At 40.7% G+C, this 24,756-nt stretch overlaps 1 protein-coding gene across 3 annotated transcripts in view; it reads right to left on the bottom strand.

Moving 5' to 3' along the window:
• Positions 1-3,557: 3,557 nt before the first annotated feature.
• Positions 3,558-24,756, bottom strand: part of CDO1 (cysteine dioxygenase type 1) — a 104,046-nt gene continuing 82,847 nt past the window's right edge. For 2 of the 3 annotated variants that reach the window (XM_056537422.1, XM_056537423.1), the window contains exons 3-6: positions 14,256-14,333; positions 7,762-7,919; positions 6,285-6,454; positions 3,559-4,056 (exon numbers count right to left, since the gene is read on the bottom strand). In XM_056537422.1, coding sequence (XP_056393397.1) covers positions 4,027-4,056; positions 6,285-6,454; positions 7,762-7,919; positions 14,256-14,333 — 436 coding nt within the window. In that variant the 3' untranslated portion in view covers positions 3,559-4,026. Of the gene's footprint in view, positions 4,057-6,284; positions 6,455-7,761; positions 7,920-14,255; positions 14,334-24,756 lie in introns of all 3 variants that reach the window. The other variant, XM_056537424.1, reaches the window with a different exon arrangement.

Below are 24,756 nucleotides of genomic sequence, written 5' to 3'. Positions count from 1 at the left end.
GCTACACCACTTGCCTGCTCCCATCTTCTGTGACTGCTATTGTAGTGCCTTATGTTATCCTCTTTATTATTTTTATTGTATGTATTTTTTGCATATGTGTTAATAAAAGTCATTTTACATGATCTGGTTCTATTTTGTTGGTAGTGGCCTTAGAAAAATGTAAATGAAGGCAAGATATAGTAATCAAAAAGTCAGATAAGGGTGGAAATATTGTCATTATGTCAAGTGATTATTATGTAACAGAAGCGAACAGACAACTTAGTGACGACCATACCTATTTAAGATTGCGGAGTAACCCTGTGGAGAAAACCAAAGCAAAATTACAAACGTTGTTGAGATGTTTTGTGGAGAAGGGCTCTTTATCCAAAACTAGTGCCGAAAAATTGATACCTCAATACTCGAATTTTCCGTGCTGGTACTTCCTGCCAAAGGTTCATAAGACCCTCACCTCACCCCCAGGAAGACCCATCGTCTCGGGGGTGGGGTCAGTCACAGAGCCATTATCCAAATATTTGGATTGGCTACTGCAACCCCTTTTGCAGGAAGTGCCAGTGCTAGTAAGGGACACAAATCAATTCCTTTACTGCTTGCAGAATATGGTATGGCCAGAAACTTGTCTACTTGCATCGATCGACATCGAGTCGCTCTATACAAGTATACCACAAAAACTAGGAGTGGAGTGCATTAGAGAATTGTTGGAACATACTGGTAAACACCCAGATGCCATTCAATTTATCTGTGAGTCTTTTACATTTGTCCTTAGTAACAATTATTTCCAGTTTGATGGGCAGTGGTAGACGCAAACGGGGGGTGTCGCCATGGGCACCCCCGTGGCATGCACCTTTGCCAATCTGTATGTGGTAATTTTTTCAAGTAAATTCATTTTTACAGAAAAAAATCCTTTCCTCCGGTGCTATCTCAGGTTTGTGGACAACGTGCTCGTGGCCCGTGATGGCACTGTGACGGACTTTGAGGAGTTTGTAAGGCATTAATGAATGAAATTAACAATATGAATATTGAGTTCACGTAGAAGATTGACAGTGCCCAACTGGAATTTTTAAATGTTCTTGTAAAAATTAACAACGGACAGGTGACTACAGTAAGCTATCTTAAACCCTCTGCATGCAACTCTTTCCTTTATTTCTCCAGTTATCATTCTTCACATGTTAAAAAAGCAGTTCCATATGGGCAGTTTTTAAGATTGCGCCGCATTAACAGTACCATGGAGGATTTTCAGTTACAAGCTGGAGAACTGAGGGAGAGGTTGCTTGCAAGGGGCTATCCCCGCAACACCCTTGACAGTGCTCTGGAGAGAGCTATGTTTAAGGACAGAATTTCACTTTTAAAAGGGAACAAAAGAAGAAAAAAACGGAACTCATAATTCCTCTACTGCCAAGAATGAACATTTTTCCTTTTCATTCAAATTTAGCCCCATGGCCAATAGAATCAGTAGAATTGTTCAGAAAAACTGGTTTCTAGAACAAGGATGCAGACTTAGGTAAAATCCTACCCGATCGTCTAATGGTCACTTTTCGGAGATGTAAAAATCTAAAAGACCAAGTTACTAGGAGTAAATTTCAGTCTGAACAAAAATGCAATGCAGACTGGCTTGGAAGAGTGGGTCCCACCGAGAACCACCGTTGTGGGTCCTGTGCTTGGTGCCCCTATTTCAAGTCAGGGAAACACTTTAAGGTAGGAGGAGTAGACATTACAGTTAAAGATCTGATCACTTGTAAGACCCCTTGGGTGGTGTATGTCCTTACCTGTAGTTGCGGACGATTTTATATCAGGAGTACTAAAAGACCTGTTCACACTAGGTTTTGTGAACATGTCTACTCCATACACTCAGGTAAGGGATCTCCAAGGTTCATAGAACACATGAATGTAGCACACGGAGGAGACTGTAGAAGCCTAGTGTTTCAGGGGATAGAACAAATTATGAACAAAGAAGACGGGGATTTAAGGAAAATCCTCCTACAAACGGAGGCACGTTGGATAATTAAAATTAACGCACAAGGAAATCTCGGGTTGAATGAGAGGATGGATTTCAGTGTCTTTTTGTAAAAAAATTGTAAATAAATGACAAAATTAATGAAGTTGCATGCATAATGAGAAAATAGAAAATTAATGTTTTTTATTGTATGTCACATGGTACTATTTTGGTAAACCTGTTGGTCCCTCCTTCGTGCACGTCACCAGGTGAGAGTATTTAAGGTGATATGCGCCTAGGAGGGCAGGGTCTTCTGAAGCGTACATGCGCACGCGCAACAGCTGTCACCCAGTTCAATGCAGAAGCTCTTGTGAGATGTCCTGCCAAGTGATGTGATGCACCTCTGAAAATAAAGAATTAAGCACTGTTTGCACTTTTAACTGGTGAATGCAGCACATTATTCCTTCACTGTTGGATTTATTTGGACACTCTCCTATTCGTGGCAGGTGGTTCCCCGGGTGGAAATCTGCACTGGGCTTTTCAAGTGTCCTCGCGAAACTATGCTCTAATACAGGGGTTGAAGTGCCGACTGCTGTGTCTTGTCTACTAAATTTGTAGGTAGCATGATATATAGCTGTGGCATGGAATATCAGAGCTTCTCAGTGCATGTCTGTACATCATACCAGTGTTGAAACTAAAAACTTAAATGGACACTGTCAGAAAGAAAAACTTTTTATATATTGGCAAAACATTAATCTTAAATACTTCATAAAAAATGTAGCCCCATTTTATAGAAATCATGGCTTATAAAAAGCTGAACCACAGGCTGTGACAAAGTCCAGAAAGTGAGGGCGGTTGAAATACTCCTCTGTGCTCACTCCTGTCCTATCAGATTCCTGTCAGAAAAAAAGAGGAGGGGGTTACAGAGCAGGATGAAGGGATCGAATGAAGAGACCCAGCACAGCAGACTGAGGAAGGAAGTGAATGCATTGTGTGAGGGCAGACTCAGTGCTTGCCTCAGACACGCACCTTCTTGATTAATGGATGTCAGAATGAGTGAACAGCAGAACAGAGATTTGTGAGCAAATACAGAAGCTAGACATGTAAAGAATCTTGACCTAGTCAAGTTATCTGCAGGGTTTTCCACTTCAAGGGTAGGATGACTCATAGCAGAAAAGCTGTACATTTTTCACCAAGAATTATTTCTTTTTTTTTTTTTTTTTTACTATTGAGTTCTATTAAACTCAATACTAAAACGGCCCTTTGTTATGGCCGTAAAAAGTGTTATGCTTTCAGCCATATTTTGGGCTACAGCTTTTTGTAAATATCGCCCTGTGTAATAGGTCCAGAGATCAGCCACCAAAACATATGCTAATTCTTCGGCTCATTGAAATAAAAAGTTTCTGAACATAAGCCTTACTATGTTACATGTAGCCCAGGACATGGTATTCCACTGTCAACACAGCCCTTCGTTGGAGTTTATCATTGATACACGGCCTCAAGTCTTGTAGCTCAACCCCTCTGTACGGTTATGAGCAATTCATTTTGGTGCCTAAGGAAAAAAATGCACACACAAGTATCTACGAACAAGAATACAATGGTATTTATCCAAAAAATAGAAAATAATTCATACAAATAATGAATTTGAACTTTATTGCTCCTGGGGGGAAGATTCCAAACTCATATGCCAACTTTTTTCTAAAAATATATATAGATCAAAATGTACATTTGTTACAAGACCATTGCAAATCTATACACATAGAAATCTTGTCAGTTTTCACATTAAAGAACTATCATCTGATGCTTTAAGAAACTTGGTAGGTTAAAATGTGGACAGTTACAATTATACTGATTTTAAAAATGGAAAGAAAAGGTTTCTTTCATTTTAAAAACAAAAGCTACTTATCACTATTTAAAGGTTTAAACCCTGAGGAGAACTTTAAGTCATTTAACATTCCAGAACTGCCATCTTGTGAGTCCTACTGAGGGAATATGTACAGTTTGGTCATGAACTTCAGAGGCTACAAGATTTCCTCATGGTCTTCAGGGCTCCACAGTATTTCAAGAACAATTCCAATAAATTCTTCTGAGCAAAGTTAATTGTTTTCCTGGGATTGTACAGTTGCCTGTAAATGAGAAAGCAATATTATTTATATTCTGTAAGAATATTTCCCTTTCCTCATTATATGTTATTAGAAGTTCTTTATATTTAACTTTGGGGTAAAATATGTAGCAACTGTATATACACAAATGATCCATGCAACATTTATAGTCTGTGTTATATGAATAGACAGTTGCGAGTCATGTGCTAGTCACATGACCCGTCACATGACCCGTCACACTAGCGGTGCCCTAAGGGTACACTGAATTGGGTGTGTATCTCATCAATTATGTATATTCCAATTTACAATAGTTGATTAGTTCACAATAATTCAAGTATTTTTATGAATCGTGTATAGTCCTTTATAAGGACTTGATTGTTTGCACTTTTCCACATTAGCTTGATGCATCATACATACATATATATATATATATATATATATATATATATATATATATATATATATAAATTATGCACAATGTTTTTTTTATGAATTTATATGAAATTATGTAATAGGCTGGTACATGTGCACCTGATTGTTGTAATCACTTGGCTGGGCTATTAAAGGGGTACCTCACTGGCCAGCGTTCGGAACATTTAGTTCTGAATGCTGTGTTCGCGCTGCGGGGTGGTCAGCCACACCCCTCCCATAGACTTGCAATGAGGGTGTGTGGTCTGACATGAAGAGGGGGCATGGCCAACAGCGAGGGGGCAGAGCACACACAGCTTTGGGACTAAATGTTCCGAATGCAGGCCAGTGGAGTACCCCTTTAAAGCATCATAATGCTGTGCATCACTCTGCTTGAAAAATTGTTCTATAGATGAATTGAAACATTGCTGCTGGACATGGGCTGAAAAAACTCACTGGTTTCTTCACACTTTTTGGAGTTGTATACTTACTTAAAGTGAACTGTGATGGCAAGCTGGCACCTGCAAGCTGGCACCTGCTTTTTTTAGTGGATTCTATAAATGCTATACATTCTGAGATAGATAGATATATATATCTATTTTATTTTACCTGACATCGGAAAATATATAGTATGAACATCTGTAGTCCCCTTCCCTGCCTCCTCAGAATGAATTGCTTGGGATAGTTGTTTTCTAAGTATAAACCACTTTGAACTCAGGCAATATACATATATATATACACACACTTGTTGATCATTCTTTATTCTCTATAATCATATTTCAAACTCGGACATATGCTATGTTTAGCTTTTTCAACATTTTGGAGATCCAGGAGGCACCTCGAACCCGAAGATCAGAATAAATGACTCAGAACGGACATTGTAACTTCGACTAAATGGCTTTATGGAGGCGAGATTTGCCTATGATTCAACTCATACTATAATATATCGTTAATTACATTGACACCACACCACCAAGGCAATCTATAATAAATCTGTTGTTATGTAGTTATGATTTTCTTTACTGTTTTGAAATTTACGTTATTTAATGAAAATCATTCTCTAAAGTCATGTATTATTACGACTTTTATGATGCAACACTTTGTCAAGGTACTGAACATGGACATTTCTTGCCGTAGACTTCATGACTTTACATTATTCAAATTGATATTTCTAACAAATCAGTTCCATGTTGTTGTAAACTGGTGTTTTCATTGCTATTATCCTAATGTAATATTGGGAAACTTCCAATAAAAACAAATGTTAAACAGAATGAATTGCTTTGCCTCAGCTCTTCAGTCTTCCTAACCAGCCTACTCCCCTTACATTGCACTTCAACTAGTTCATAGCCCAGAGCTGCTGCAGAACATTCCTCTACAGAACAACCTGACAACCCTGCTGTATTCATTCCTTCTCTGCCTGTTACATTGCTCAGCACAAGGCAGCATGGTATAAACCCAACTCATTCTTCCCTGAATGTCCCAATTATATATGTATATGTGTATATTACAGCATGATAGTTATGTGAGCTGGTCAGAGGTGATGAGGCTGGAGCTCAGAGATAATATCCAACCAAGCCTGCTAAAAAGGTTATGCTACACTATCAATGTGAATAAGAATTTTACCACTTTAGGACTACTTATTAAGTAGGATTGCATTTAGGACATGGGCCACATCAGGCTATGGCTAACAGTCTCAAAAAGCATGTTGCAATATATATTCTAAGAGCAATGATAGTCCTGTACACTTGCTTATGTATCCCTAGCATACAGTAGTAGTATTCATTGTTACAAAAACAACCAGTCAAATAAGTGTACTACAATCTTTAGGGTTACAGTACACTTACCGGAGGAGCCCTTTCACCATATTTGCTCCAGAAAGTCATTTTTACTGTATTTTTGTGTCCAGTTCGTTGGTCAAATATTTGGCAGTGGTCGAATGGAGGACTGTACAAGTGAAGGCTCACCGCAGTCTCTGTGTGGCTAGGGTTCTCCACTCTGTGAAGACCAATGGAGTCTGAAAGTACAAAGGGAAAAGTTAAACAATTTATAATGTGCAACAGCTTTAAAGTGGGGGACTAAATTCCAGCACCCCCATGATCAGTAATTTACAGAGGCCATGGCACTCATCGAGAGTCTGTAATGGTTACTAGTGCTCTTTCCTGCATATTACTGTACTTTTTAGTAGTGGTAGTGCATGTCTAGGGCATTCTTTTGCTGAATCATTTTAAATGGGTCTGGCGAAATGTTGACTAAAGAAAGATGCTGCAGCTCCATCTCCTGATTTATAGCTGAGAACACAGGCAATGACTGCTCCATACAGTTTTTTTTTATATGTTGAGTTGAAAATTAATGTTATTTTGAAAAATGATTATTGTACTACACTAAAATATTTTTCTTCATCTAGCTTTACAGGTATGCTTTTAATGTGAGCATAGCCTAAAATGATCCAGTAGAGCTTTAAGGAAGTCTGAAATGGGGCCTCCAGACATTGTACATTCAGTTTTTTGACCCCACAGGAGCTTGGTATACACAGAGTCCACTTGTTTACAGCTTTAAAATATCACATTCTAAATCTCTCTGTAATCTGAATAACTGTTTGGGGTGTGACGATGTTCCAGCATGGATTGTGAAGGTGCATATATTACTACTACTACTCCCCAGTGATTGGCTTTATGAGGGGAGTGATTCAAGCAGGGCGGGTTCGTGGGCACGAGGCAGATAACACAGCAAAGACAAGATAATCTGTAGTTTTACCTTGAACATAAACCTTCTGATATGAGTATTGACTATGAAGCAACATCTAAGAGATTACTGTATGATTATTTAAAAGTTATGGGAAAAATAGTTTATCTGCTATTGCTATATCTACCTTAGATGAACCGCCTGTAAGCTAGACAAACAAACAGGCTTTGCGTAAGTACATTACGATGCCTTTACAACAAAATACATTTGGCAGATATATGCAATTGTAGTAGGTAATTCACATAGAAAAGATGCCTAAACTACAGGATGATGACATTATTTGACAATATGGTAAAAAGATCATCTCAGATTCTTGTATTACCACATCCAACAGTTTCCAATTGTCCCAATTGTGAATTATGAAACAAGAGCGCATATTAACTTAACATAAGGCCCAATTCACACCATGGTCAGTTCATTATTGGGGAACTATTTAACAAATAGGGACTGATCAAAGCTAACAACCACTTTATAAAGACAAATGTAAAGATTAAAAATGGAGTCAGGTTATAATAATTGGCAATTCATTTTATGAGCTTCACAATAGAGAGCTTGTGCACTAGGTGCGGCAGAAATTACCATTGATGTAGGCGCATTGATTCAACTTGAGAACTTCTTCTGATTTCTTTACCATCGCTCCATTTGACTTTTTCTGTGGCCATTCATACAGTGTCTCCTTGAGGTTGCCCTGTAGTATCTTCAGGAAGCAATGTGAGTTGGTGTGATCATGGATACTGCTGCATGAGGGAAGCAATTTATCTGATGAGAACTGGAATCAAATGCTTTATGGGTTTTATTTTATGGTCATTATTGAAGTATAGCAATGGATAAATATATAAGGAATTGGTGTACAAAGATGAAACACTTACATATTACAAAAAAAATGGGGATACCTAATCCACGTACATTTGCTAGTATTACACACAACACAAAAATTATGATAAATTGTTAAAGGGGTATTCCGGACAAAAACATCTTATCACCTATCCAAAGGATAGGGGATAAGATGTCTCTTCGCGGGGGACCCGCCGCTGGAACCCCCGTGATCTCCCTGCAGAACCAGCCTTCTATGCGGGGCGGAGTCTTCAGTTTCGGCAGCCTCCGGGACTGGAGATGTAACACCACGCCCCCTTGTGATGTCACACCACGCCCCCTACATTCATGTCTATGGGAGGGGGTGTAATGGCCATCTCCCATAGACATGAATGGGGGGGGGGGGTGCATGGCATCACGAGGGGTCGTGGTGTTAAGTCATGTCTCCTTTCCCAGAGGTTTCCGAAACTGGAGACGCAGCCCCGCATAGAATGCAGGTGCTGCAGGGAGATCGCGGGGGGTCCCAGTGGCGGGTCCCCCCGCGATCAATCATCCAATCCCCTATCCTTTAAATAGGGGATAAGATGTTTGTGCTCAGAATATTTATTTTTTAAGACATTTTTATTTTGTTGAGACCGCCATGGCATTAAAAGAGATCCCTTTGATCAAAGGGTTTAAAGGTCAGGATCAGTTGTTGTACCAGTTCTGGTTATTCAGCAGCCATGCATCCACTCCTGGGTGGTATTAGACATCTATACAGGACTTTTATTACATTGCTTCCTTTTTACAGTGCAGTAAAATAAGGCCCCTTTATGATGTAGTGGCCATAAAGGAGTTAAATAGTCGCCAGTTTACATTTACCTAAGAATGCCCTAACTTGTAAAGTAATTATGGCCCGCTGACATTTTTATCCAATCCTATTGCTGGTCCCTGTTCTATAGGAATCTATTTTATGATTGGCGTAAACATGGGGCCATATAGTCTCTTGGAGATGTTCACAGGTTTTATATAATATATACACGTATTACAGGAACTTGTATCCCTAAATACTAATATAATCCACTGCTCTTTGGGGAAAAAAAAAAGAGTTCAAGTGAATTCTGAATTTACCTTCATATCGAAACAGCTAACAAAACATGAAGTTACTAAAACGTGGTACAAGATAAGTAAAGCAAATGATTTACAGAGATACTTAACTTTCTGTGGAATCATAGAATATTCTTGTATGTCATTAAAAGGGGTTATCCAGAAAAATATTTTAATAATTTATAATAGCTCAGGTTGGCAGAAGTAAATAAATAACTATGTACTCACATGCTGCCAATCCCCTGTCAGTGCCAGCCTTGATGCTCAGAGCTTCCTGTTCTCAGTCCTGACACATATGAAGTGCCAACTCAGCTAATCTCTGGCCACAGCAGTGACCCTCCTTAGCCAGCAATTGGCTGAGCAGGCACTTTCTATGTGTCAGAAGAAAGAAGAACAGGACACTCTGAGTAGTGGGATCGGCGCTGACAGGGGACTGTTGGTAGGTACATTTTTGTTTTTTTTGTTTTTAAACTTCTGCAACCCCGAGCAGTTTTATAAGTAAAGAAAAAGTTATTTCTGTATATACCCTTTAAAGTCATATGCTGTGGGTACAATCTTCTTTTACAGTTTGCTAAAAGTGACCACAACAGATGGTCTAGTTATAGAACATGGGTAATATTTGGGTTGATTTCATTGTTTAGCCAAATACCAGAGTTTAGCATTGCAAATTACAAGGCAGGATTCAGACAGCTGCAGTGTTTCCAAATTTTGGTAATCACAATACGGTTCCATGACTAGAACACCATGGCCCTGATTTACTAAGAGTGTTGTGTAGGTTTCTTTGTGGGTTTTAATTCCCTACAATTTATTTTCCACGGTATTTACTAAGGTTTCCCTATATTTTCCACTTTCCCTACACTTTGCTTTTTTTTACACATGCTCTGATCTGTCTGGTTTTCCTCAGCTCAAATCCACCACATTTTCTGTGGAAACCTTAGTAAATATGTTGTTTTTTTGTGAAAATGTCGGGAACACACCCCTTTTCGGAGACCACGCCCCCTTTTAGGCTTTTCTTAGCATAATGGAGAGTCAGTCAGGGTTTTTTCAATTGTGGCGCAAATTCTGGAATTTCAGACAGAATTTCTGGCGCAATGCGAAAGAATTTGGCGCACAACCCGACAAAACATGTCGGGTTTGCAATAGTAAATGAGGGCCCATGTGTTTTAAGTGAGCTGAATGCAAATTGCTATACAACCAAGGGAAGTCTGGAATAATATGGTCTCAATTACAGCAGTATAAAAAAGGCTTGGGGCAAAAATACTTTTATGCATAATGGGGGGGGGGGGATGCACTAATGCTACCTAATTCTTAGACCATGCAAACTTATATGATCTGCAAATGCACTAGATTTATCAGCGAGGCTCATACTGTTTGATCAACCTGGCACATCTGTAAACTGTCTAGTCTCAATTAAGGCCTACTATTAGTTGGCTAAGTTTACATTACAATCCCGTGCCATTGTTGGAAGATGCGCAGACATTTCTAGAACACATGGGCCCTGATTTTGTATTGTAAACCAGACATGTTTTGTCGGGTTGTGCGCCAGATTCTTGCGCACTGTGCCAGAAATCCTGTCTGCGCCAGAATTTGTGCCAGAATTTAAAAAACCAGATTAAATCCCCGTTTTACTGAAAAAAAATGAAAAAGGGGTGTGCCCGTCGGGGAAAGTGGGCATGGTCACTAAAAAGGGGGAGTGTCCCCAACATTTTTACAAAAAACCCAACATATTTACTAAGGTTTCCACAGAAAATGTGGTGGATTTGAGCTGAGGAAAACCCGACAGATCAGAGCATGTGTAAAAAAAAGCTAAATGTACCGGTCCGTATATCCCGGCGTATAAGACGACTTTTTAACCCCGAATTTTCTTCTGAAAAGTCGGGGGTCGTCTTATAGGTCCGGCATAGGAATACTTACGATTATCGTGCTGGCTCCTGTGTGCGGCTGCAGGCGGGGGCCGGCCAGAGCATGTACAAACTAATAACTGTATACTTAAAAACCAGGGTGCCTCCAGCTGTTGTGAAACTACAACTCCCAGCATGCCCGGACCGGCAAAGGCTGTCCGGGCATGCTGGTAGTTGTAGTTTCACAACAGCTGGAGGCACCCTGGTTTTTAGTATTCATGAATTAGTTTTTACATGCTCTGGCCGGCCCCCGCCTGCAGCCGCACACAGGAGCCAGCACGATAATCGTAAGTATTCCTATGCCGGACATCCCCGTGTCCCCAAAAATCTTTTCGGGACATAAGGATGTCAGCAGGTCACTTACCATTCCCCGCCGCGCGTCCTCCTCCGGTCCTCCTGCGGTCTTCCTCCGGTCCTTCTGCGCTTCTCCACCGCTCTATGGTTGTACGCACGGGACGTCAGTGACTTCCCGTGCGTATAACCATAGAGGCGCAGGAGGACCGGAGGAGGACGAGCGCGGCCGGGGCCTGGTGAGTGACCGGCGGCGCGTCATCTACAGTGTTCCGATCACCGCTCCTCCGGCCCCGGGATTGCTGCTATGGTCCATAGGCCATAGCAGTAGATTGTGACCCCGGGCCGGAGGAGCGGTGACCGGAACACTGTGGGGGGCAGTACACAGACATACAGCCTCCAGCCATACACTCTATATGGCTGGAAGTTGTATGTCTATGGGGGGAGCTGCCTACCATTGTGGGGGGGGGAGAGCTGCCTACCATTGTGGGGGGGGGGGGGAAGAGCTGCCTACTATTGTCGGGGGGGGGAGCTGCCGACCTAATGTGGGGGGGGGGGGCTGCCGACCTAATGTGGGGGGGAGCTGCCGACCTAATGTGGGGGGGGGGGGAGCTGCCGACCTAATGTGGGGGGGGGGGGGGGAGCTGCCGATCTAATGTGGGGGGGGGGGGGAGCTGCCGACCTAATGTGGGGGAGCTTCCGACCTACTGTGGGGGAGCTGCCGACCTAATGTGGGGGAACTGCCAACCTAATGTGGGGGAACTGCCGACCTAATGTGGGGGAACATGCTGCCGACCTAATGTGGGGGAACATGCTGCCGACCTAATGTGGGGGAACTATAAGGTACTGTACATAGCGGTAGGAGGGGTAGTCTTATACGGCAAGTATATCCCAAACTCTATATTTTAACTGTAAAAGTTGGGGGTCGTCTTATACGCCCAGTCGTCTTATACGCCGGCATATACGGTAGGGAAAAGTGCAAAATGTAGGGAAACCTTAGTAAATACAGTGGGAATGAAAACCCACAAAGAAAACTCCACTCCACTATTAGTAAGTCAGGGCCATTAATGTAGTGCAGGAGTCAAGCAAGGCAGTTTTTCTTGGCGCAAATTGCACAAGAATGTTGATGCATGTGCAATAGTAAGTCTGTCCAATTGAATTGTTAATAAATGAAATACATTAAATTTCATATGTATGGAGCAGAGTCTTACAGTAGCAGAGGTTAATCTTCAAAGGTTCAATCACAGAGTGTCACTAGAGCAATCTCCTCATCTCCTTATCCATCTTACAAATGATAGGTTATTTTTTTCAGTATACCTTGAACTTTTACCTAGACGTAATTTCGCTTACTCTACAGACGGCTACAGTGTGTTCAACTGGCTTTAGAGCATCACAAAATGTCACGTAAGCATTTTTAAAATTACAAAACTGCTTGATATGTTGCACAGGGCTTCCATCCTACTGATAGGCATTTATATTACTAAAATGACTAGGTAATAAAAAAAAAAAAGAATGAATAAAAAACACAAAGAATGAAATTATGCTATTTTTATGTATTAAATATTTAAAGACACATAATCAGCTGGGAATTCTCTTTGCCATCATACCAAGGGGCACCAGACATCATACTGAAGGGCACACATTTTTTTTATTATTTGTTATTAATTCTGTGTTAATAAACCAATTAGAAACACCAGTATTATTATATACTAAGCACCTATACTAATGGAAATTTTAGTGCAAGCATTTTGTATACGTGAAGGAATGCACATAACTGCCTTGAGCTGTCAGTCATGTGTCTTATCAAAGTATTCACTTTCAAGCCTGAGAAAAAAATATTAAATGCACAGTACAGTGTTTTGGCAGTGAAAAACAGGTATAGACTAGAAGACAAACAAGGAGGCTAATATAAGCGATATACTAACTATCATACTGCTGAAACCTTGTTTTAAAGTGTGCCTGTCATTTCAAATTTCAAGATAAGCTGCCATGTGTATACATGAGGAATATCACTATTTATGGCACTTTATAACTTGTAAATGGCATTTTTCACCAGATTTCTCTTCTTTGGGCCTCAAATTTCAGTTGTCCCTAAATGTCTCACACAGGAGAGGGGAACCTGCTTCCTTCCACCTATGTAGGACACCTTAAGAGGCAGCAGCATATAGGACAATACAGAGCAGTATTGAGTAGTGTAATCAAGCCCTGGGGGTAAGACCTAATGCTTACTATAAACTCCTGTAGTCTTTATGATTCTGGGACTCTTCAGCAACTCCCTCCTCTCCCTCTCTTTATTGACTTCTATGGGCACAATGTAAACTGATCCCTCAGTGATTTAATGGTTTGTCTCCTCTCAAGATGGACTTCAGAGTGAATGAGGAGTTCAGAATGTAGTGTAAGCAGGGAATTTTCTCTAATAGGTTATATAACATAGTTTCCTCACACTAGCTAGTGCTACTGATTTATGCAAGTGTGTTTTAGTAACATTTTGCTTCAGAGAGGGTCTGGAAAGGCTGGGAGAAACGGTTCGGTGCAGGTTCCTATGTGGTTAAGGCCCCTTTTAATCCAGCCTTGGTTTTCCTTAAGAACATGAAAAAGTCAACAAATGTTTTTTTGAAATTGGTGGAATGGTCTGAGATATCTGCACAGCATTATTTAATTTCTAGGCCATTTAAATCAGTAGTTCTGTTTTCTATTCGGAGCTTCGGCTTCTTTTCCATAATCACTAAACTGCATTATCTTGAGGAAGTGTGTTTGGCAGGCTCAAATATACAATTTGCTGACAACATTATTTTCTGCTAAATCAATCGATTATAGCTTTAATATAATTGCATACATGCCAACAATTCCAATTTTGGTAGGTCAATGCAGGAACTGGGCTGGAAATGGGGCAGGGTTTGCATAAATTATATAAGAGGCTTTTTAGGAATGTTCTTATTTTTAAATGTATGTAATGGTTAACCATAATTCTGAATATTTTACCTGCCGTTTCCTTCACCCCAGCAGAGAATCATGAGATTAAACTTTCCATTTCCTTCATCCACCAAGTTTCTTGTATACCTGCAAACCAAACAAAGATACATTAAAATGAAATCACCTTCTATTTGGTGTGTGGCCAGAGATAAGACAGATGGATCCCATGATAAAAAAAAAACATTAAGAGGTAGTTAAGCTATTCATATGGTCAAGTGAAAGCAGTGTTGGACCACAGGCCTTAAAAGGTCACAGGTCAACCACCATAACCATAAAATGGATAAAGTTAACATGGCTTTCTTTTAGGGGCAAGGACAATAGTTTGCTTCAGGTTTACTGTGCACTCTACTGTAAGAACTAGATAGCTACTGGCATAAATGTAAAAACCCAATGTTTGCCACAAAGGGATGCAGATGTATATTGCCACAGGCACACTTGTCCTGAACCTAGTCAGCTAGTGACCATGTTCAGACCACTTCACGATTGTTTAGTTATACTTTAAAGCCAGCACTTTATGCAACTATAAACGCTTAAATTTATGAAGGGGCTCAATTATAGTCACTGTCTGATCACTTTGAGGTCATTCACATAAATAGGCCTGCTGCAGTATATGTTGGCATCCTTTTCTTACACAATGCCAATATTAAAAGTGTTTATTCCAGCCATTTAATGGCCCAAGAACTCTTCGAGAACATAGACTTACAAGCAGAGATGAGAAATGTCCATGGCAAGGAAGCAAAGCATGGGCCACTACTATGAGGCGATAAATCTGTATAATATGGGTTATTGATTTACAAAATAAGAATTTTCTGTTAACGTCTTAAGTATTTCACAGTATTACATGAGTGCCAGGACTATAGTGCCAGTAATAACCTTCAAAGATTAATTTCGTTAATTTGCCATTTCAAGAAGTGTTTTCAGTGCCCACTTAAACTTACCCTGTAACTCAAAATTTCCAAATAGAGCAAAGAACAATGCGATAAGAGCCACTAGAACGTACTGTACGTTATACTGGATGCCACAACACAGTTCTCATACAATTATGTTACCATTAATACCAGCTAGAGCTTATTAAATCATCTCATAAATAGCAAATAACTTTGCTATTTAGTAACTTAATTTTTTTTAACTAAATCCAAGCGATTACAGAAAATAAAATCCCCTATGTGCTGCACAAACTGTGACTAGCATAAAGTTTTACTTCTATCAAATCCAAAGTAAACAGGTGCTCACTGATCTCTTGACCCCAGGTTAGCTCATTACATCGATAACCACTGGAAAATAGGTTGTGTGCTAAATAGGTCAGCAGGTTTCATTGGCTTTGACCAAATGTAAGCTAAAATTTAACTGTTCCTTATTTCAAAAGCCGAGGCCATTTAGGACATATCCTACGTAATAACGTTCTGTCCAAGGCTGGAGTTATGAATAGCGCCATAACCAATTTTAAGTCATTGGGATCTATTAGGATCCATTTGAAAATAAAATTCCATTAGGGCTGAAAAGGTTTAAATCACATAATCATTCTTGTTTTGTTTTTGATTTTTTTTAAATTATGTGTCAGAAAGAGAAATCCCTGGTTCATTAGATTACATCAGAGGTAAAAAGGAAGCACTTTCTAAAAAGGAGGCCACATATATATCAAAACAATTCACTCAATTCTACTATCTCCCTTGTTAGGCAACAGTATTTTCGTAAAGATTTAAGTACATTCTGAGTTGTAGAACTGCAGTATTATGTCTTAGGGTAGGGTCACACGTGCTATATTTTGCACTGCTGCATATTTTCCTACCCATTAATGTCAACAGGTAGCAAATGCAGCTGATTTTGCTAACCATTTACTTTAATTGGTAGGAAAATACGGTTACCGTACCCTGAAAATACATCTATTTTACATCCAGAATTCTCTCACCACAAAACTTCCCCACGATGTAATATGACTTTTTTAATGCTGCTTTTCTGGCGCATTTGTTTTTAAAAATGTGACATTTTTTTAAATATGTGAATTAAAATGCTCCAGAGTTTAAAAAAAAACAAAAACAAAAAAAAACTAAAATGTTTTAGGATTTGAGGCTCATTTTGCTGGCAAATACATCTTTGATTCTATTACAATTTATACATTTACATCCACTTTTTTTTTTTAACAAACAGGTCTGGAGCAAGAGATTAGAACCAATTCCAGAAAGCTACTTAGTGGTTCTTGCCAAAAGAGTTCTTGACCATACATGCTGTCAGTTTATATCAGCAATTTTTAATCTTACAGTAATCTTACTGCAGACAATGACAGAACTAAAGTAAATGTGAATGCTATGCTAATATAAAAAGACAGCTTCAGACCCACAGGTGACAGAACTCCACTGGTCATCTTTTCTGAAACAGTACTCTCTTACTGTACTCTTACTCTTCGGTGCGCCCATCGACAATGAATGGAGCAATTGTCAAGTCTGAACAGTTTCTCCATTTACCATCCTCTTCGGAAAGGTCTGTTCTCAAGATCATGGGAGTCTGGGCTCTTGTACCCCTTGTGATCACTTATCCCCTATCCTGTAGATAGGGGATAAGGGTCTAAGGTGATAAAAACTATTCATGTATGCACATGGCAGAGTTGTGTGCACCAAACCTTGTGGAGGCAGTAGAAGTCCATTTGGGTCCATATTGCAGAGCTGTGTACCATGTGTACATGTATGGTACACATATATGCATCTGTATTTTCACCTAGATTTAAACCTTCCAGAATACAGCCTCCTATGGAGCATGCCGAGATATTGTTCTTCTTGTATTTGCAGGAAACTCAACAGAAAATACCTAGGGCCTAAGTAACAAAGGTAACAAATGAACCCATAGACTGCTATAGGTTCAGTGTTACATTAAAATTCAGAATACTTACTTTTTATTGTTTGCATTGACAATACTGGACTCAGGAAGCAAATGGAAACATTTATCAGCTTATTTAAACAAATATATGTATGAGCTGCCAGGATATTCTGGCTCTGTTACTGAATTCTTTGATGTGGTTTAAACAGGCTTTAGCTGGTGACAACAGATTCAAGGGCATAATCCTTTCCTGTAGCTCACCTAGCATAACATCTTATGTCCAGGTTCACTTACAAGGATCCAGTTGGATCTCGAAAGTTCTGTTATTTTAATACTTGGATTTTCCATTAAAAACAAAACAATTTAAATGTAATAATCTATACTGGGCCAATATATTGTTCACATGGAGATGTTAAAAATACAACTATATTCTCAATAGTCAAATATATTCTCGATAGTAAAATGTGGGCATCTGCTAACATCTAGTGATGGATGTGCAGAAAAGCTATCTGTAAGAACAGTACAGTCCTCAGAACTATTGCTTCTGGCATGTATTGGAAGTGTCAGCTTACAGAGTTAGTCACTTATTTTAGATTTGACATCTACCTGTTAGGTCCTAAAATGACAAAAGATAGTGGAAATTCCAAAAGGGCACGCCTTATGACCCTAAACAAGATATGACTTTCGGTTTAATTCTAACCTTAAAGTTTCTTTAATAGGAATCTGTCAGCTGTATATGGTGCTAAGAGCTGCAGACACCCTAGAAATACCGTAAGGCTGTATTAACACAGTTGATTCAGTGTCGAATGTCTGGGCGGATATTCCGCACATTTCAATGTTCTGGCAGGCGCAAGAACTGGTCGGAAATGCAACGTCTCGTAGATGGCAATGCATTTCTGAGTGAGATCTGCAGAAAGAATATAGAGTAGATGTTTTATTCTTTCTGCAGACGCTGGAATTCTGCCGTGTGCACATAGCCATGGGGCATAAAAGGAAAACTTTACTTTTCCTAAAACTGAAATTAAAATCACCTTTTCATTTCTAAGCCAAGTTGCTCAAGTGCCACAGCCTGTCACGTCTCATAACTGAGAGCCCTTTACAACAGCAAGGGGGTGAAATATTAAAAAGCAATTTTATTTTACGATTGCCAACCATCCTTAGTTCCAGGAGAGTTACAGCTTGCTTTTATATCCTAAGGCTAGGTTTCCACTTGTTTTTTTGGGGGGCAAAAATGCCAATAAAAATGCCCATTCTGCTGCTGGGCGTTTTTCTTGTGAAAAAACGCTGTGGCCAGATGTTAGCTGCAAGTCAAAATGCCTAATCCACTTGGCGTTTTTTTTTTTATCCTTTTGGCGTTTTTCAGCTATTTTTGGCTCCTTGGCAGTTTTTCAAAAACGACCTCTTGTTGAGACTTTGGTGTTTTTTAAGGAAAATCTTGGCGGTTCCTCCCATAGAAGTTTATGGGAGTGAAAAAAATTACAAGAAAAACGCCATGTGGGTTCTAACTTTGGCGTTTTTGCCAGAGATTTTTATTCTTTTTTTGGACTTTGACGATCCAAAAAAGTGATGGAGATAAATAGTTTAATAAAATTTCGTAGGGTACCGTTAAAAAAAAAAACCCTAAAAAAAAAAAAAATTATATTTAACGAAATGTATCTTTTTTAGAATGAAATTTTCAGAATTTTTAAACAGGGATCAATTTATGTGTGCGGGCAGGGCACTAAAATGTAGCCGACAATAATAAAAATGTAGTGTGTGTGTGTTTTTAACTTTTTTTCTTTTTTACATTTTAAGGTAGTACAGTGAACTTTCAACATACAATGGTAATTCGTTAGAAATGAACCATTGTTACTTTAATCCATCGTATTATGCAATAGTAATATAGAAAGTTATACTCACTTGTCCCCGCCGCTCCGGACCATCACCACTGCCCTGGATCGTCGCTCTCCATCGCCACCATCACGTCCCTGGGGGGTCCCCGCTGCTCCGGACCCGAAGAGGATGGTCCGGAACGTCAGGGACAGGTGAGTGACACTCACCGGACCACACAGGGCACATTAAACGGCTATCAGGCAGCAGCTGGAGCAGTCTGCGCTGCCGGATAGCCGTTTATGTGATGGTCCCGACATACAAAAGCATTGTATGTTGATGCAGCCTCTGAGAGTATGTTGAAATTATCGTATGTCGGGGCCATCGTAGGTCGGGGGATCACTGTACTCACACTGTTCCATGATGGGAGGAGTAGTACCTGTACCAATTGACAGAGCGCCCGGGTCCATTGCGATCCTTCTGTATAATTTATAGATTAAGCCGGCCGCTCTTCTATGGTCCCCTGCACTGCCATATAAATACACCTATTCATATTTCCTGCAGAGAGCTGTGATTGGCCAGATGGTTCCAGACAATCATAACTCTCTGTGGGAAATATGAATAAGTGTATATATATGTCAGTGCAGGGGACCAAAGAAGAGCGGCCGTCCGCATCTATACATTATACAGGACGCTCGCATCAGGCGTCAGAAGTGACACTCGCTGTGATCTGTCTATTAATGCAGGTACTACAGCTCCCAGCATGGAGCAGTGTGCTCATGTTGGGAGTAGTAGTACCTGCTGTTAAGGATAGATCAATGTGGGTGTCACTCCTGACACCTGATGCGATCGTCCTATCTATTGCAGAGATGCAGAGCGGCCGGCCAGTGATGTGAATAGAATTCACATCACTGATTCATATTTCTTTTTTGAGAGCAGGGATTGGCTGCAACTATCCGGCCAATCCCCATTCTCCCAAACCACCCTCCTTCCCTCTGTAAAAACCTGTTCAGCTACCCAAGCTGTCTATATGTATAATATATGTCTATAAAGAAGTGCAACAGCGGGAGACAAATTCCACTCATTTACTATATGTGCCTCTATGTGAAAGGTACAAAGTTGGGAAATCGTGGGGATAAGTGGGCCAGTTCTTTTGGACAGTGCAGGTGTCTCAAAAACTACTCAAAAAGGATTGTGTGGATGTGTGTGGAAACCAGGCATAGGTGGAGTAAAGGAGCAGGCAGAGTCAACCAGGAAAACAGCAAGAAACCAAAGTCCAAGAACAAGGATACAGAATTCAAGGAAACAGAGTCCAGAAACTTGGGGGAGATTTATCAAAACTTGTCTAGGGGGAAAAGTTGCTGCGTTGCCCATAGCAATCACTCAGATAGTTTTTCTTTTTTGAAAAGGCCTCTGAAAAATTAAAGAAGTGATCTGATTGGTTGCTATAGGCATCTGAGCAACTTTTCCTCTGGACAGGTTTTGATAAATCTCCCCCAAAGTGTTTAGAGGCAGAACCACATAAACTGGAACATAACCAGAACTCTACTGTGGCAACACCTTGCTTAAGGGTCTTGCCTGGTGGAAGGGTTTTTCTTTATTATGAAAACTGGTATCAGTTATAAAAAGTGCTGGGGCCCAATATGTCAATTGCTACTTCCTGCACAGCCAATCTCTGACTGCAGCAGTGCCCCGCCTAATCCAGTGATTGGCTGAAAGGCACCCTGGCATATTGTTTCCCAGCAACAGGAAGAGGAGTGTGGCTGAATAAATCAATTGCTGCTAAGCCAATCACTGGCTAAGCAGGACAATGCTGCATAAGTGATTGGCTGTGCACCAGCTGAGGTATTGGGCCACAGCTTCCAGAAGATGAGGGCACCAGAGGCTGGGAGCAGCTTTACCAAAGGCAGCGGGGGAGCGTGGACGGTATGTACTGAGTTTTTGTTTTGCCTAGGCATATTCATTTAAAAGAAAAACCATTCCGCCAAACAACCCCTTTAAATATGATTCCAAAAAGCATTTAGTTGTTATGGGCCTCGCCAGTGATGTCATGCGCATATAAAACAGTACTAACCACTGCATATCAGGAACCTGCCATTTTAGCAGTGATCTGACCCAGTTGTCTGGTTGTAATGATTGTAGCAGTTTTTTTTAACACAAAAGTGTGAAGGTTAAAGTGGATCAAAAGATAAATAAATAAATATGGGAAATGACAGGAAGGACTAACACTTCTTGCTCTATCCACTTCTGGCTTTAGCTCGAAAACTGAATTAAAAAACTGTAGTGGCCTTTTTGGAGTTTACCAGAGACTGTAGGTCTCGTCTTTGCACTGTCTGGTGTCATACAGTAGTTTAGCTGCACTCAAGTGAATGGGGTATATTGGGGTGTAGCTTGAACACTAAGTTGATGGGGATATTTATCACCTATCCACAGACTATTGGTGGATACCCTGTGATCCCTACAGATTGTTATAATATAGTGTTGCTCTTTTCTGTGCGTTGTATCTGCTATTGCAGCTAAGCTCCATAGGCTTGAATGAGGCTAAAGTACAACACTGCATAGTGCAAAGAAGAGATCAGCAGTGTATCTGGTAAACTCCAGAAGACGCGAAGTGCTCCACTATGTGTTCTTGTTGCTAATCTTGACTAAGACTAGTGCAAAAGTAGATGGCTAGTCTACAAACGTGCCAGATTTATCAGGCCGGGTTCACACGGCAGAATTTCTGCACTGAATTCTGCAAGAAAACTCATGCAAGTATTTATAGCCAATTCAAAGGGATTCTGCTGTTCCATTCACAGAGCAGAATTTCTGCTGCAGGAATTCCATTGAAGTGAATTGGCTATAAATTCATGCAGAATTTTCATGCAGAATTTAGTGCCCAATTCAGCGCAGAAATTCTGCCGTGTGAATCAAGCCTTACAGTGTCTCATACTATTTGATAAATCTGGAGCTTGTCTAGTCTAGGTTTCCAATGTCTAGTCTAAGTTTAGACCGACTATTAGTTGGCTTACTTTATACCAGAATCATGTGCCAAAACTGTGCCACACAATGTCAATTTTAGTTCACACCCCTTTCATGGAAGTTACTCCCATTTTCATAGACAGAACACCCTTTCTCCAATAAACTATGCCCCTTTGTCAGACGAAGTGCAAAAGTGTCTAAGCCCATTGTCACAAATGGCACTTTTGTGGAAAACTGGCACTGATGTTTTTGAGTTAAAATCAGAAGTAGATACAGCTGTAAGGAGAAGTATAAATCTGTCCTTTATATCTCCCATTTATTTAGAATCCACTTCTAGCTTTGGCTCAAAAATTGCAGTGTGTTTCACCATCTAGGACCACTTGGAAACGCGCCCTCTCCATAGACGGCATTGCAGTTCTGAGCAGAATCTGCAGAAACAATGATCATGTTCATTGTTTCTGCGGATGCCGAAATCGAGATTTCTGTGCAGATGTTTACGCTACAGAAATTCCGATGCAGCAGAATCCAATCAAAATAAATGGGACTCTGCTGCAGCAGAATTTCCGGAGTCGAATATTTCGGCGGAATTCCACCGTCTGAACATAGCCAAAGGCTAGGGCTACAATGCAACTTTTTGAAAATCTACTTGATTAATGTTATCTTTTGAGTGACAGCTGCCGTCCACAAGATAGTACATGGCTCAATGTTTTGATTTTCTGTGGAGCTGCAGCTTACTAATTAAAGTCAATTAAGCAGTCCAACAAAAAAAGAATTTTCACAGGGCAGAATTTCCACAAATCAGCACCAATTCCTCTTCCGCATTCATTTGGGTGGTTTCTGGCTAGTGCAGAACTGGTGCGGAATCCGCATGAGGAAATTCAGAAGTGTGAATGGGAGTGTGGTATCCTATAGAAGTCTATTGAGTTTTAATTTGAGGAAGAATCCACATAGAATCTGTGCGGGATTCCACATGCGGAAATTCTGCCTTGTGAATAGACCCTTAGACTATGTTCACATGACGGAATTTCGCCTGAAATTCTGCCAAAATTTACTGCCCATTGGCTTTAATGGGATTTCACTGTCCCACTCATACATCGGAATTTCTGGTCTTTAAATTTTGCGCAATTCCACGGCGGAATCCCATTAAAGTCAATGGAGTTTTGAATTTCTGCAGAATTCTGAATTGTGTTGAATTATAAAACATTTCGTCATGTGAACATAGCCTTAGACTAAGAATTTATTGTTTTTTTTAAATAATTCTCAGGTCCACTAGAGCCAGATGGAGCAAACATTAATGGCCAAGATGTTACAAAACAAAATATGGGTGAAAAAAAACAACTAAAAAAAACTGTTTATATTTTCCTGTAGGTCTTGTTCACACCGACGGATCCGCAGCGTATTTTACGCTGCAGATCCACTGACGATGGACCCTACAGTGTTGCCTTCATCTGTGCCTGCTCATACGCTGCCACTACGAGCAGACACGCTGCCACACACATTCACAGTATACTCACACACATCGCGGCTGCTCTCGGGTTAGCTCAGGGAGCAGTGGTAGTGCCCGCAAAGTGTGTGAGTATACTGCATATGTGCGTGGCGACGCACATCGCAGGGTGTCTGATCATAGCGGTGAATTGACACTATGAGCAGGAATAGATGGAGGTAGCACTGTAGGGTCCATAGTCGGTGGATCTGCAGCGTAAAATACCCTAGAGCAATACCCTAGAGCCCTAAAGCATTAGGCTGTGTTTCTACTTGGACGATTTTTGGAAATCTACCTCTGCAATTTTTGAACCAAAGCAGAAATGTATTTAAAAGGAATAGGAAATATAAAGGAAGGACTTCTTGTTGGATTCACTTTTGGCTTTGGCTCACGAACTGCAGTGGCAGTTTTAAAAAAAAATAACTGCCAAGTGGAGACCCAGCCTTACTGGCATTGAAGGGGTTATCCAGGAAAAAAACTTTTTTTTATATATACCAACTGGCTCCAGAAAGTTAAACAGATTTGTATATTACTTCTATTAAAAAGTTGAGTTTTCTGTCCAAGTGCTCTCTGATGACACGTGTCTCGGGAACCGCCCAGTTTAGAAGCAAATCCCCATAGCAAACCTATTTTACTCTGTGCAGTTCCCGAGACAAGCAGAGATGTCAGCAGAGAGCACTGTTGCCAGACAGAAAACAACTCAATTTCAGCAGCTGATAATAATTGAAAGGATTAAGATTTTTTAATAGAAGTAATTTTCAAATCTGTTTAACTTTCTGGAGCCAGTTGATATAAAAAAATGTTTTATATGTTTTTTCCTGGAATACCCCTTTAAAGGGGTACTCAGGCGCTAAGACATCTTATCCCCTATCCAAAGGATAGGGGATAAGATGCGTGATCGCGGGGGTCCCGCCGCTGGGGACCCCCGTGATCTTGTACGCCGCACCCCATTAAAATCAGTCCCCGGAGCGTGTTCGCTCCGGGTCTGATTACTGTCGATCACGGGGCCGGAGCGTTGTGACGTCAAGGCTCCGCCCCGTGTGACATCACACTCCGCCCCCCTCAATGCAAGCTGTCACACCCCCTCCGATAGGCTTGCATTGAGGGGGCGGAGCGTAATTTTACATGGGGCGGAGCCTTGACGTCACAACGCTCTGGCCCCGTGATCGACAGTAATCAGACCCGGAGCGAACACGCTCCGGGGACTGATTTTAACGGGGTGCGGCGTGCAAGATCACGGGGGTCCCCAGCGGCGGGACCCCCACGATCAGGCATCTTATCCCCTATCCTTTGGATAGGGGATAAGATGTCTTAGCGCCGGAGTATCCCTTTAAGAGTATGTTCACACCTGTGTATTTTGCAGATTTTCCTACCCATTAAAGTCAATGGACGGGAAAAACTTCAGCAAAATGTGCCAGTATAAATGTACCCTTAGAACTTTTGACG

Source organism: Hyla sarda, chromosome 1, assembly GCF_029499605.1.
Source record: "Hyla sarda isolate aHylSar1 chromosome 1, aHylSar1.hap1, whole genome shotgun sequence".
Lineage (NCBI taxonomy): Eukaryota > Metazoa > Chordata > Amphibia > Anura > Hylidae > Hyla > Hyla sarda.
This window is presented reverse-complemented; position numbering and strand designations above follow the sequence as displayed.